General features: G+C 46.8%; 1 protein-coding gene across 1 annotated transcript; it reads right to left on the reverse strand.

Moving 5' to 3' along the window:
* Positions 1–6,995: 6,995 nt before the first annotated feature.
* Positions 6,996–12,787, reverse strand: LOC119381217 (elongation of very long chain fatty acids protein 7). The gene is made up of 2 exons (XM_037649164.2): positions 12,668–12,787; positions 6,996–7,968 (listed from the first exon to the last, which is right to left on the reverse strand). The coding sequence occupies exon 2, from the start codon at positions 7,918–7,920 to the stop codon at positions 7,030–7,032; it is 891 nt and encodes a 296-aa protein (XP_037505092.1). The 5' UTR covers positions 7,921–7,968; positions 12,668–12,787; the 3' UTR covers positions 6,996–7,029.
* Positions 12,788–13,199: the final 412 nt, after the last annotated feature.

Here is a 13,199-nt window from a genome sequence, read left to right on the forward strand (position 1 = left end):
GGTTGTTGTACCACAGGCCCGCCACACCCGCGACGTAGAAAACCAGGTTAGTCAATTTTCCTGCCTCGTCCCATTTATTGGGGACACTCACGCGCTCGTAAATCGCGAGCCAGTCCTCCACGTCGGTACCATCGGCGCCAGTGAAGACGGGAGGGTCGCGAATACGAGGGACACCAGGACATGAGGTCGGTGCGGGCGGGAGCGTTTGCTGGGAGGCGTCTTGAGGCATGGTAGGCGGCAGGGTACGGTATCGAAGAGCCAGGGGCATCGAATGAGGGCCGAGGTTGTTGTGAAGGCCCAGCACCTCCACCAAATTATAAAGAGGTTTATTAGCGGCGACGATATTCGACGATACAGCGACAGTCAAGGCGGGGCCGACTCTCAGCGCGAGCTGCGTTCTCTTCGAGCCGAAGAGGGCGACCCACTAGAAGGTGTTCGAGAGGACGACCCATTACCAAGTTCGAACGCTTCGCTACAGTATCTTTTGTTCAGGGTGTTCGAGATGAGCGACACGGTGTTCTTTGTGCTCAGGAAGAAGACCGCCCAGGTAAGCATGCATGTGTACACCTCGCTGACTTGTGACTGTTGCTGTCCAAATATGTTACCAACGAAAGGACACGCAACACTGACGATGAAGAAGACGCGAAGACAAGCGCCGGCGCTTGTCCTCGCGTCTTCTTCATCGTCAGTGTTGTGTCTTTTCGTTGCACCATTTCATAATCATGAACCCTTACCAACTCGCCCGACTATCGGTGCTACTGTACGTTACCAAAGATGGTTGTGCGGTGCGCAGTCAGACTGGGCAGCAATGAAATTACAGCAGTTAAACTACTCCTTGCTGTAATCAGTGATGTAACGACTTACACTGTGAGCTGGCGATTTAGTCGTGTAATTAATTACTACTTCAAGTGAGTAATTCCAAGAAAATTACTCGTTACTTTCCTGATTACATTTTGACTAAAGTATAACATGCCTGCTTTCCTTATGGCATAAGAAAGGGACCCAAGAAAGAAGAGAAAAATAACGAAGTGAAGTTAATGGGAGGGTTAAATCTCAAGCGTGGAAACGAGGTAGCCACGCTGGCATCCGAACTCGAAGTCTTGAATAACGTTGCTGGAAGGCAACGGTCTTCGATACTCCAGACAGGAAGGATCGACGACGATTAATGATGAATCTTTAATCAAGTAATTTCAAAGTAATTTCATTAGTTTTCGAAAGTAATAGTGACTTTCGGACAGCTACGATTTGTAACTTAAATTATATTACATCTTACAGAATTCTGGAAAAGTAGTTAAATCTACGTTAATTACTTTAGGAGTAATTTAGCCATCTCTGTGTTCTATGAACTGCGCACCTCATTATAATTTTCACCTTGTTTACATTCCTCCTTCTCCATATATCTTCTCCTGTCTACTTCTCTTCCGGCTGCATTTTTTCTTTGTTTATTGTTTCTCTCCAGTTTTCTCTTCCTCAATCCCAAGGACAGACTCAGCCCAACCGCTCTCCGCCAGGATAATACAACGATAACAAAGGAAATGCGTTGCCTCAGAGAATTAGTTACGCGGTCCAACAACGCTGCAGCGATCTAAGGGCCTACCAGTGAGGAAGCGTAATCACTTCACAAAGTGTCATACGTCTTGATGACATTTCCCGAAACGTGAGCGTGCAAATGTGACCGCAGAACGTGGGGCAAGAGTTTCTTCTCCAAGAGGACGTAATTCCGTCAACAAGCATCGTGGTAACGGTAACGATGAAACGGATGCTTACTCTTCAGAATATGCACAGCATCGTAAGTAAAAAAAAAAAATAAACTACACTCAGCACGAGAAACGACACACTGTCAAACTCACAAACGAGCCTTCGGCTCCGGCATATTGCACTGTTGGTAGCAAGTTGGTAGCGCGGCTACTGTCGGCATTTGCCTGTGGAGGCGCTGCTTACCGTGCGGACGAAGTAGCGTGCGGATGTTTAGGGCTTTTTGGCAGGCAGGTGGCAGGTAAGGTGGCTGCTTCAGTCCGTTGCTAAGCTGGTCTCTGAAGCTCGCTGGGATTGATCGAGAAGAGCTCGCCGGCTTATCTCCCTTAGCAAGCCAAACCTCCTACTATAACTTTTTCTTGGCCTTTGCGCCGTGACCTGGGCAGTTCACATGCTTACTTGCACAACATTGTGTCAAAGTTAATGTTAGCTGATATCACGTGTTACACTAACTATAGGAAACACGTACCTTTTATGCACCTTGTCAACGAAGGCTCCCTGGGCGCCGCCATAGTGCCCTCTGGGCTGTTGTTAATACGCGTGACCCCCAGAAATGCCCTGCTGAGGCTGTGACGTCAGCTTTTGTACTCCTGTACAACAGTCCAGAAAAGAGGTGATCCTACTCTCCGTTCAAAACGTCTATACCTTCTTTATTTTTCATTGTATCTTCTCGGAAGGTTTTCCGGCTTGTTTGTTTTCGATGGCTGTCAGCAGCCCTTTAATTCATTGACTTGAAGGCCAATGCTTACACGCACACGTCATGGGAGCTATAGATGACCGCCTCCCGAGCTAGCACACTTTTATTAAGGCCTTAAGTGCCTCACATGACGCCGGCCTTGAGAAGCGCGGCGCGCGCGGTGCTAAAATCCACATGACCTTTATGAATTTAATAAAAATCAGGTAAAAATCAGGGTTCGAGTCGTAATCCAAAACACGTATTGTGTGTGGCATTCAAGTATTCTACCACAGAGCCCTCCAATGCTTGAAACCGCTTTGGAAAAAAGGACCCCCTATACAGCAGTCATGGCAGACGTTAACAGATGTAATATTGCGTGGCAGAAGCGTAGAATCACACCGGGCATCATACAACGTTGAAGTGCGTAACGAGGGGTTGGTTGAAAACTGCCAACCCATTAAAAAGGGCTCAGTCATATTTCCTCGTCGTCATCATCAGCCACAGCATCAACAAAGCGTGCAGATATACTCACGCGACCTCTCAAGCTCTGATGACGATGAAAGTGGTGGTAGTGGCGATGAAGATGACAAAATGGCCACAGCAGATGGCTTTTGCCTTCGTGTCGTCTTATAGGCGATTGCATAAGGGACCCTGTGAGTTTAAAGGCGAAAGCCTTGGATGCCTCACCAAACGCGAAATTTGACCGCGGCGTCGGGGACGAGTGATGCAAAATATCATCATAACGTGATGACGTCAGAATCACGTCACAGATCGCCAAAATCAATGACGTCACATGATGACGTCATCACGCGACATCATAGCTTGGTCAAAGGTGGTCCGATCACGGAGGCAACGCAAAACCAGGTGACGTGCTTCCGATCTTGGAGGAAGTGCAAAACCACGTTCAGGTGCACAAAGCTGTCGAAGGGTGGCGGGGTAGCATCAATACATAGACTGAGGAGAAAAAGAAGATCGCTTTCGCCTTCGAGTCGTCTTGGGTGAATGCATAAAAGACCCTATATGACTTTTGTTAATGCTAAGAGATAAAAATTTAAAGCGCCACGGTTTGCTTTTCGAAATGATTTTCCGATTTGCGTCTGCAGGTATCGTTTGGATTTCGAAAGTAATTTTCCTATTTGTCCTTGCAGGTGAGCGGTTTACACGTGTTTCACCACCTGATCGTCCCTTGGGACATGTGGCTTAGCATAAACTACGCCCTCCAACCGATGTGCACGTTCAGCACTGCACTGAACTGCTTCATACATGTTGTAATGTACACATATTACTTCATCGCCGCTCTCGGGGCACGCTACCGGAAGTTTCTCTGGTGGAAGAAATACGTCACAACACTGCAGATCGCACAGTTCATCGCAAACATTCTTTCATGCTTGTTCGCGTTGTGTACCACAGGCGACTACCCAAAATTATTTGTCTGTATTGGCATCGTTCAATACGCAATTTTTTTCGCCTGGTTCTTGTCATTCTATATAAACGTTTACAAAAGGTGTTGTGCTTGTCTGTTTTGCATGTGCGCGTGTCTAGGACTGAACCATGCGAAAACAGACGCGACTTGCTTTTGCCATTTCTGTGCACTATTGACAAAGAAGAGACCACAAACACTGCTAACGCTTACTTCACTTCTGGATGGAATATTTTGCTCCACACGATCGCTTTGGTGAATGCAGTATCCGTGTTTAACGAGATATCGGACGCGGGGCATTTCGGCAGGAATTTCGAAATATTTTTTCTGCTTTTTAAGTGCGGAGCACTTTAGGCTCCCGGGCTGTCGTATGCTGTCGTATGCTGTCATCGCTTGGCGTAACGAAGGCAAAACCACGTATAGCATAGCCATCTGTAGCATATTGAGCGCGCGCTCGCGTCAAGGAGTAGTCGTCTGCCTACTGTTCTTGGAGCGCCTTGGTGGTGATATTAAGTGCTGAACACTTTAGATGCCCGTGCCGTTGTATGCTGTCGTCGCTTGCCATAACGCAGGCAAAATCACGTTTAAAAATAGAAAAAAAAGAAGAAGCAAGCGAGAAATAGAAAGGGAGAAAGAAAAGGAAAGAATACAAATAGAAATTAATAAAAATAGAGGAAAAAAAGACAGAAAAAACGGAAAAAGAGAAAAAGAAAGAGAAAACCGAAGCGAAACAAAGATGGCTGCCCAGCTCCGCACTTCCTTCAGGCTTGCCACCCCTACTGGGAAGCTGCCTGAATTTTTTAAGAATTCTCACTGGTCAGCAGATAACTATCTCACGTAGTTTGAATGGATCTTTAAATTCGGTTTATGAAGAAATATAGCATGACTGACTCTACAGTTGGATAATTATTTACGTCGTAATTACAATTATTTGCTGTAAAACACACTAGAATTCATTCTAAAATTCCCACTTGCTTTAAATTTGGTCTCCAGAACCTTGACATCAAATTATGCAAGTTTCACGCATTTATATAGAGAGTCAACCATAATGCGTGCCGCAATGGTTAACACTATAGATGGTGGGCAGCTCGTGCAGCTTTGCGCAGCAGTTCGTACATCCCTCCGTGAAATCTAGGAAGTTTGAGCACGTCAGCTTATCCGTATTCAAAAGAGAAAAAACAAAACAAAAACAACGTTGTATTTCTAATTACAGTACACACAAAAATCTGATATATTAAATTGTTCAGAAGCTTTTAAGAATCACGCCGGAATGGAATTTATAGGTCTGCGTCATATGTTGCACACCGTACGGCAGCTTCTCTGCCCTCGAGCATCTAGGTCTACATTGCGAACTAAGGTCAAACGTCATCGCAGTTTTTACTATGTGTAAAATACATTTAAAGGAGTACTGACACGAATTTGAAAAATTTTCAGATTGTTGCTCTAAATAAAAACACTGGTGTCGAGAAACCTAAAACGAGTATTGTGGTGCCTGGGAATGCATCGTATATATTTTAATTACCGCTACTTTAAAAAATCACAGCATATCCACGGAGTGAATGATGATGAGTGGGCGAAGCTGCGGAGGTTCATCGGTAAACCGTGAATCTTCCGTGAATTCTGCCCAGTACATCATCACCGACGTGAGATCGGGCGCGTCTATACTAAAGGTTCGATGAGTTATGACGACTTGCAGCTCACTTTAATTTTACATGTACGCTGTGAATTTTCATTGTTTAGAAAACCATTGCTTTAGAAAACATCTGGCGTCTTTCGTTAAGCAGCTGGCGTCTTTTCGTTTTGCTTTAGAAACATCTGGCGTTCTTTCGTTTTGCTTTTACAAAACATCTGGCGTCTTTCGTTGGTTTATTTCATCAATCAACGGCGTTTTGAACAAAATTTTTATTGTTTAATCACGCACAGGAGAAATCTCACCAGGCACTACCTTGGAGGTAAACAATGGCTGCTAATGGGAATGAGAGACAGAAGAAGTCGGCTTTTAGCTAACACTTACACTTCTACTTCTACTAACGTTTCCTACTGGAACATGCCAATGGCTGCTAATGGTGAATGAGAGACAGAAGACGGCTTTTAGTTAACGCGCACGCTGCGAATTTTTTATTGTTCAACAACGCACAGGAAAAATCTCCCACCGGCACCACCTTGGAGGTCGAAGCGTAAGACTGGTTACGCACTACGACTACTACGACTACTACGAGGGACGAACGGGTGCCGCCTTAAGGAGCTTCGCCCCTAAAAACACTTTCGGTTTCGATATCGAGGTCTTCTCAGTGACATTTCACAGCAGTGTGACGTCACAGGGATACAGAAACTCGCGACGTACTAGCGGCAAATCCGTCATCTGCTCGTGGTGCACATAAACAACGATGAGTGAATCGTCGTCCAGTGACCCTGACAGTGAGTTCTACGATGCTGGACGCAGAACTCGCAAACTCGGGGGAACTATCTTGACTCGTCGGGATAATGTCCATTGCAGTGGGGCTAGCTTGCAGATGCTCAGCGAAAAAAATTCTAAGTAAAATTAAAACATTTTATACGTGTTCTCCGACTCCGGTGTGTGGATAGCGTTGACACTGCATACCAAGGAAACGAAAAAATGTCCCTTTGGCGATGTCTCAAAATCGTGTCAGTACTCCTTTATTTCCCTTTACTAATTTGTAAGTACTGTTTTTTTTATATTCATATATAGCAAACGTGCTTCTCTGCCTACACAATGGCGGGAGGGTGGCGGGGGCGGAAGAGGTCGCTGCTAAATAAAGACAGCACGTACAGTAATCGTAGACCTGTAAATTTGTACACTTCACAGCCTTTACTCGCAACGCAGTGGACACCAACGCCGACGCGGGCTCACACGACAATTTCATTTCGAAACCACACAGGACGAAAGAAAAGTCATAAAATCACACAAAAAATAAATGAACACCCGCTGCTTGCAACCTTCCCGAGGAATGAAAAAAAAAAAAATCTTCCGGTGTTTGTGCAACTGGCTTACAAGTATAGCAGCATCTGTGACGGCTGTAGCTGAGCTAAGTTCTGCTGGCCAGCTTCATGCATCCGATGTTCTACCACTAACGTGATCACTTCCTAAACAGCGGCTAAGGTCTAAGCAGTTTGCACCCCGAAAGTCCTTCTCTTCTAAAAAGTCCGTCAGAGCAGCTCACTGGTCTTTGTTCTCGTTCAGTGGCTCTGGGCAGCAAGAGGAGGCAACCTTGGCGAGTGCTTCCGTCGCCGCGACCGCCGTGCTTGTGACGATGTCCATTGTGCTACGGCCACCCTTGCGGTACGCGTTGCTGTAGAAGGACAGGAACCACACGAGGAACACCACCGCTTCGCTGACCATGACCAGAGTGAATCCCGGGATGGAGCCTTCCCTGTAGAACGCATAGGACAGGCTGTGCAGAAGGACGGTCACGAACTGGGTGAGCTGCAGCTGGGTAAGGTATCGCTTCCACCAGGTGAACCGCTGGAAGGCCGGGCCCAGCGCCGACAGGAAGTAGTAGGTGTACATGACCACGTGCACGCTCGAGTTGACCACGGTGACGAACATGGTCTGTCCCTGACCGCCGAACGAGACGTTCATCCACATGTTCCAGGCGACCACTACGTGGTGAAACACGTGCAGCGCCGTCACCTGGGCGTACTTCTTGCGCATCACGAAGAACACCGTGTCCAGGAACTCCACCAGGCGGAGCACGTAGTACCACCATGTCAGGTGGACGATGTGCATGGTCAGGGGGTCGGTAGAGTAGTCGTTGGTCTGACCGATGACCTTGTAGCCCTTGGCGACGTAGCCGTGCCGCACGAACGTCCAGACGAAGAAACTGTTGACGATAACGAGTGCGAAGTTGTAGACGGCCATGAGGGCGCGAAGTTCGAAGGGCTTGCGGTCGCGCATCCACTTGGGGCCCACAATTTTGACGGCGTAGACGTAGAGGACGCAGATGACGATCAGCGGGATCGGGTTTCCCACTAGCGGCCATCCTCGCGTGCGGTTGTCCCAGTCCGGAAACCAGTGCACGGCCGGATCAAAATTCCTCTTCGACGCCATAAGGACTGCGGCTACACTCGCGCACGAGTGTGTGGCCTGTGACTCGTCCTGAAAGAAAACGGTAAGGGTGACAATTAGTGCTTGGCGCCGGAATGTGGCACTGGCTGCTTATGTTGCAACGAAGAAAAACAAAAAAAAAGCTCTTCCCTATCGACAAAATTGGAGGCAAGCAGAGCTGACCACAGTGCGCACGTACCTGACCTACTGTTCTTTCTTTCTTTCTTTCTTTCTTTCTTTCTTTCTTTCTTTCTTTCTTTCTTTCTTTCTTTCTTTCTTTCTTTCTCACTACGCAATGCTCGCTCTTAACTTTTTCTTCCTCCTTGCCGGGAATTGGACCTCCACCCACGTGCTTAGCAGCGCTAACTTCGGTTGCTGCAGGCAACAACGACAGTCATGCGTGAAACAATGAAATGCAACAATGAAAGGCACGAATGAAATGTGGCAACGTGAAACGAAAAGTGGCCTCGATAAAAGATCATATTTCCATGTCGGAAACTGCCGATCGCCGACAAGTCCACGGTCGAAAGAGCATCAATTAATGGAAAACGGCGCATACAAATACCGGTGTGTGACCGGAGCACCTTTGAGAGCCGCATTTGTGTACTGTGCACTCGCCGGCACCGGGGCTTTTTGCGAACTATGCCTCCGTCACCGAAATCTGAAACTCATAAAACCTTCGCTTGAAATATAGAAGCTAACCTCGGATACCGGGTTCACGCACAGAACACACTCATTCTGGCAGATGACATCTATATAGAGTGTCTCCGGAAGTGACAGATCGGGTAACGTGGCCTTTTTACTCCATTAAAAAAGTCAACATGCTTGCCAGCCTATGGGGCACTTGGAATGAAAGAATACCGTAATAGACTTAATACCTACGCTGTAATAGTTACGGCCATATCGCGGGGACATAGGTTTAATTTGCGGCCGCCTCTCATGTACATAACACAGAAAAGAGTGCCTCTGTATGGCAACCCCTCGGTATATACAACCACCAGGGTCGGGTGTCGAACACGCGTCCATTTCATCAGCTATTAAGTCGCACCCCGCTGTTACTGCGATGGTAGCATAGAAATTCAGCTTTGGCCACAAAAAAAAAAAAAAATACTAATCACTCACAGGTGTGTATACACTGTGATTATTATGTGCTTTGATGTCGTGTTGCGCGAACATGGTTTTGTTTGCGAGATAATGTGCACTGGGGTTCGGAGACACTCGACTAAGCAACATATCGCCTAAGAGAGAGATAGAGAGAGAAACACAAAAGTATGGAAATGGGTGCTTTAGTTACTCGAGATTCTGTGAAGGTTGCAGGCGAGCGTGTTACCAAGCGCTGCATAATAAAATCACATGCTATGTATGGGGTATCCACAAACGATGAACAAATTAAGAATTGTAAACATAAATTTGTATTGGTTGCAACGTAGCCCATAAAGAAATGACAGGAAAACGATGGTGGTGACGTGAAAACCACGAAACTGAATTCGTTGACCGATTCCTCAAATAATGCACATATAAAGCCCAGTAACTATCAGTTTCTCACAACAAAAACATAGGCCTGCAGACTCTGTCAAAAGCTACTCGTGTTTGCCAAGGTTCATGCTGCCGATTCCCGTCTTCCCACAATAGCGCGTAGTCGTTTCTTTTTTTTTTTTTTTCGAAGAAAGGCTAAGGTAAATTACTTTCTTGAGATTGTACTATCATCTCTCAAAGAATGTTTTACACCCGTAAGGGTGCTGGTTATAGTCGGATACAACTTTAGAAGGCAGCGGCATTTTCTCCTCAAAGGCGGATGAACACAAGCCTGCACCAATGAGCGCGCACTCGGAACTGACGTCATGACCGGGACGGCCGGTGGATCCGCCTTCGGAGAACATCGGCATGTGCAAGAGCGGGATTATTGCTTTAGTCGCGGAGGCGATCGGCTGCCGCGCTTCGGTCGTCTGGGCGGAGCCTCTCCTGCCTTCTTAAGTTGTATCCGACTACAGTTTGTCCCATGGCCAACAGTCTTACGAATAATGCTTTCAAAACATTCATGTGGATGTGACGGCGAATATTTCTGAGGCACTTGCGATGACAGAAACCGTAGTTGAGAATTGTGCACCAATTCTGACCACCTATAGTTGACACCGAAATATCTGACACAAAAGCCGGACAGTGGTGGTGTGTCTACAAGTTCACTTCATACGCAATACTTGTGTCCGTCGCAACTACCATATTTACTTGCCGCAAATACGATGGACGGAAAAAAGAAAAAGAAATCCTCGTGTGTTCCTGTTATAAATTAGGTCTTTGAGCGAACGTGTTAGGCACGAGGTAAACATAGAGCACCGGAAAAATAACTAAAATAGCATCATTATTGCCATTGTGTTCTCTCTCGTTCGTGTTATATAGGTTGTAAATAAAGTTAGTTCAGGTGCGATGCACGTGGAGCATGGCCCTGGGCCGGATAGGTGAGCTTGTTCACCGTATTTACTCGAATCTAGGCCGGCCCCGATTCTAAGCCGACCCCCGAAATTCGCAAGGCCAGAGAAAAAAAGAGACCTAATCAATGTACACGAATCTAAGCCTACCCCCCTCCCCCCCTTTCGCACGTCGTTTTTTCGAAAAAAAAAAAAAGCATCGGCTTAGATTCGAATAAATACGGCAATTCTCCCGCTAGACTAGAGCTACCAGAGCGCTGCCGTTCATAGCGGCGTAGTGGGAGAGGTCCGAGAGATTAAAAAATGAAACGAAAATAGTTTGGAAACTCGAGATGCTTGTGGAGTTTGTTAGTCCTGCATGCGTGGGCACTTCTGACCGATCATGAGTGACGAACGTTCCCTTTAGGATATTTTAATTTGGTTTAAAGTATAAGCGTGAGCGCACATCTGATTTTTCAGCACCTCGCGACGTCGCCACTAGTATGACGGATACAAAGGCCCCGTGTGACGTTTCACGAGTAAAACGAGTATTGTCGACGTCGGAGAATATTTGCGCCCGGCGAGGACTATTGTTCGTCACTCCTCTCGCTCTGTTGTCGGACAGCTCTAAACGTAGTTCTGGCTGCTTCGGCCAGGAAGGCATCTTTTTTTCTGGCCAGGGGGGAGAGGGGCAGGGGACACGTACTTAGTAATACCGAGGCACCGCATCGTTTCATTCTTTACCACGCGTGGGGCCCCGATTTGAAAACTGAGCTTTCAACGACAGTGCACGCGATCTTAGGCGCTCCCCTGCTGTGGGGAGCTAGTTTTTTATGGTATTTAGGTGGGCATTTTGAACTGATGCAAAATTGTTCTCAATTAACGAGGCTAGCATTATTTATACGATGCGTTAGAGCACTTACGATTCAATTCCGGGATTACCAGACATAAAGCTACAAATTGAAGTAAAAAGTAAGAAAGTCGCAGACAAGGCTTTCGCTGTCAGGGGTCCTTTAACAACGGCAATAATATATATATATATATATATATATATATATATATATATATATATATATATATATATATATATATATATATATATATATATATATATATATATATGTGTGTGTGGTACATTACATATATGTGGTACATATATGGCAAGTGACGGGTTAATGCCGATGGTGCGCTTGCAACCGGTGCGCAATGAAGTGTTTTACAGAAAAATCCCGTCAGCAGAGTGGTTGTACTGGCAAAAGCCGCGTGTGCTACATATGGCTCAGCGTTTGCAAGACGCACTATGAGTTGACGCGCCTGAAGCCAACGTTGTTGCACTGGCCATGAGCATAGCAGGTTGTAAAAAGCAGGCCTGGCAACATCCATTTTGAATGCCCTCTTGTGCTTTGTTTATTGTCAACCGGCGCGAGGCACTCGCTTGACCGCGTTTGCTCACGTCGTGGCCACGCCGGAACGCTGCCTCTCGCAGGCGTAGTTTCCTTGTGAACACTCCAGAGGCACTGTCACACTTGCTAGGAGAGGATGCTGCGGCGAAGGGGCGCAGACGGCGCGAATTTTTCTCTCTACTCTGTTTCACACATCAGGTTCGGTCAGCATCGAGCTCCTCGTGGTCGATTTTTGTTGTAAGCGCTCGCACTAGCCGAGCTCAAGTATGTACGTGACGCGTCGCGGCGGCTTGCAAATTAAATACCAAAAGAACGAAAACAACAAAACACTAAGCAATCCAGCCGTATAATAAGCCTTATAACGGGGTTTAGTTGTAAGACACTAAACATCTTCATTTATTACTCGGCCTAAAAACGAACAGAAACAATCTAGTTTGGGTGGTAAAGACATTAATGCGAACGCACCTACTGCAAGAAGTCTCGCTAGCCTTCACAGCGTTGCCCCTGATATGTGAAACATACACGAACCAACCGGTAGTTTTTAGTGTGCAAAGGCTACACACAGAGCGGCGATTTGTGCGGCAGTCGGATCAGCGCCTGTCGCACGTTGGCAGTTCGGTTGAGCAGAGGCGTGGAATATGCGTCTTGACAGCTCAAAGGCAGAGAGCAGACGGACCATCATTAAGGATTCAAAAACAGGTCTTCCGAGTGCGTCAGAAAACCATTTGAGTGAGGGGTCGCTGACTCACTACAAAGGGAGGGCGAAGGCAGTCTAGGTGCACACAAAAAGGCATGTCGGATTGAAGCCGGTGGCGCAGGGACTGCAGGTGATGGCGGGGTGCGGGGGTGGCTGTTTCTGGATAAATCCGACGGGCGGTCGCTACACACCCCCGCTTGTTTACAGCCTCATTCGGCATGCATCTTTACAAAAGAAAGACTTACGCGAGGGCTCGATCCGGTGTGTCCTGCCGCCTACAACGACGTGGAATCCAGCCCGGCGGTCAGCCGTATTCCGGCGTTTGCAAGATGTCAGCCGCGACCCACGCGGACACTGTCTTCGTCTTCCTTTTTGCGATTCGGCTGACCTGTTCGCTCTTTTTTAAAACGAGCTATAGTCGTTTGCTAGGCAACAAAATGGTCAGGAACAGTATGTGGGAAGAACGCCGCACGTCTGTTTATTATTATTATTTTTTTTTCACGTCTCTTATTTTGGCAAATATGGCAAGTCACATTCTTCTGCCTAAGGTTGCCCATTTGGGGACATCGCTTCGCCCTACAACAAACGTTTCACGTGTCACGCTTGGTGTCCCGATGATGATCATGACACGTAGCTCAAAAATGACACAAAAATACTGCGGAGGACAAGTCAAGAGAAGGGACATATTAAAACGAGTGCTTTAAAACCTAGTCGGGTGGCATTAAACTAACTGCTATTAAAAATACGAAATGAGCTAGTCGTAAAACAAACAAAATC

This window comes from Rhipicephalus sanguineus, chromosome 2 (assembly GCF_013339695.2).
Source record: "Rhipicephalus sanguineus isolate Rsan-2018 chromosome 2, BIME_Rsan_1.4, whole genome shotgun sequence".
Classification (NCBI taxonomy): domain Eukaryota; kingdom Metazoa; phylum Arthropoda; class Arachnida; order Ixodida; family Ixodidae; genus Rhipicephalus; species Rhipicephalus sanguineus.

Bases quoted from the DNA above. Each gene is read 5' to 3' on its own strand.
- LOC119381217 (XM_037649164.2), bottom strand. From the start codon at position 7,920: ATGGCGTCGAAGAGGAATTTTGATCCGGCCGTGCACTGGTTTCCGGAC.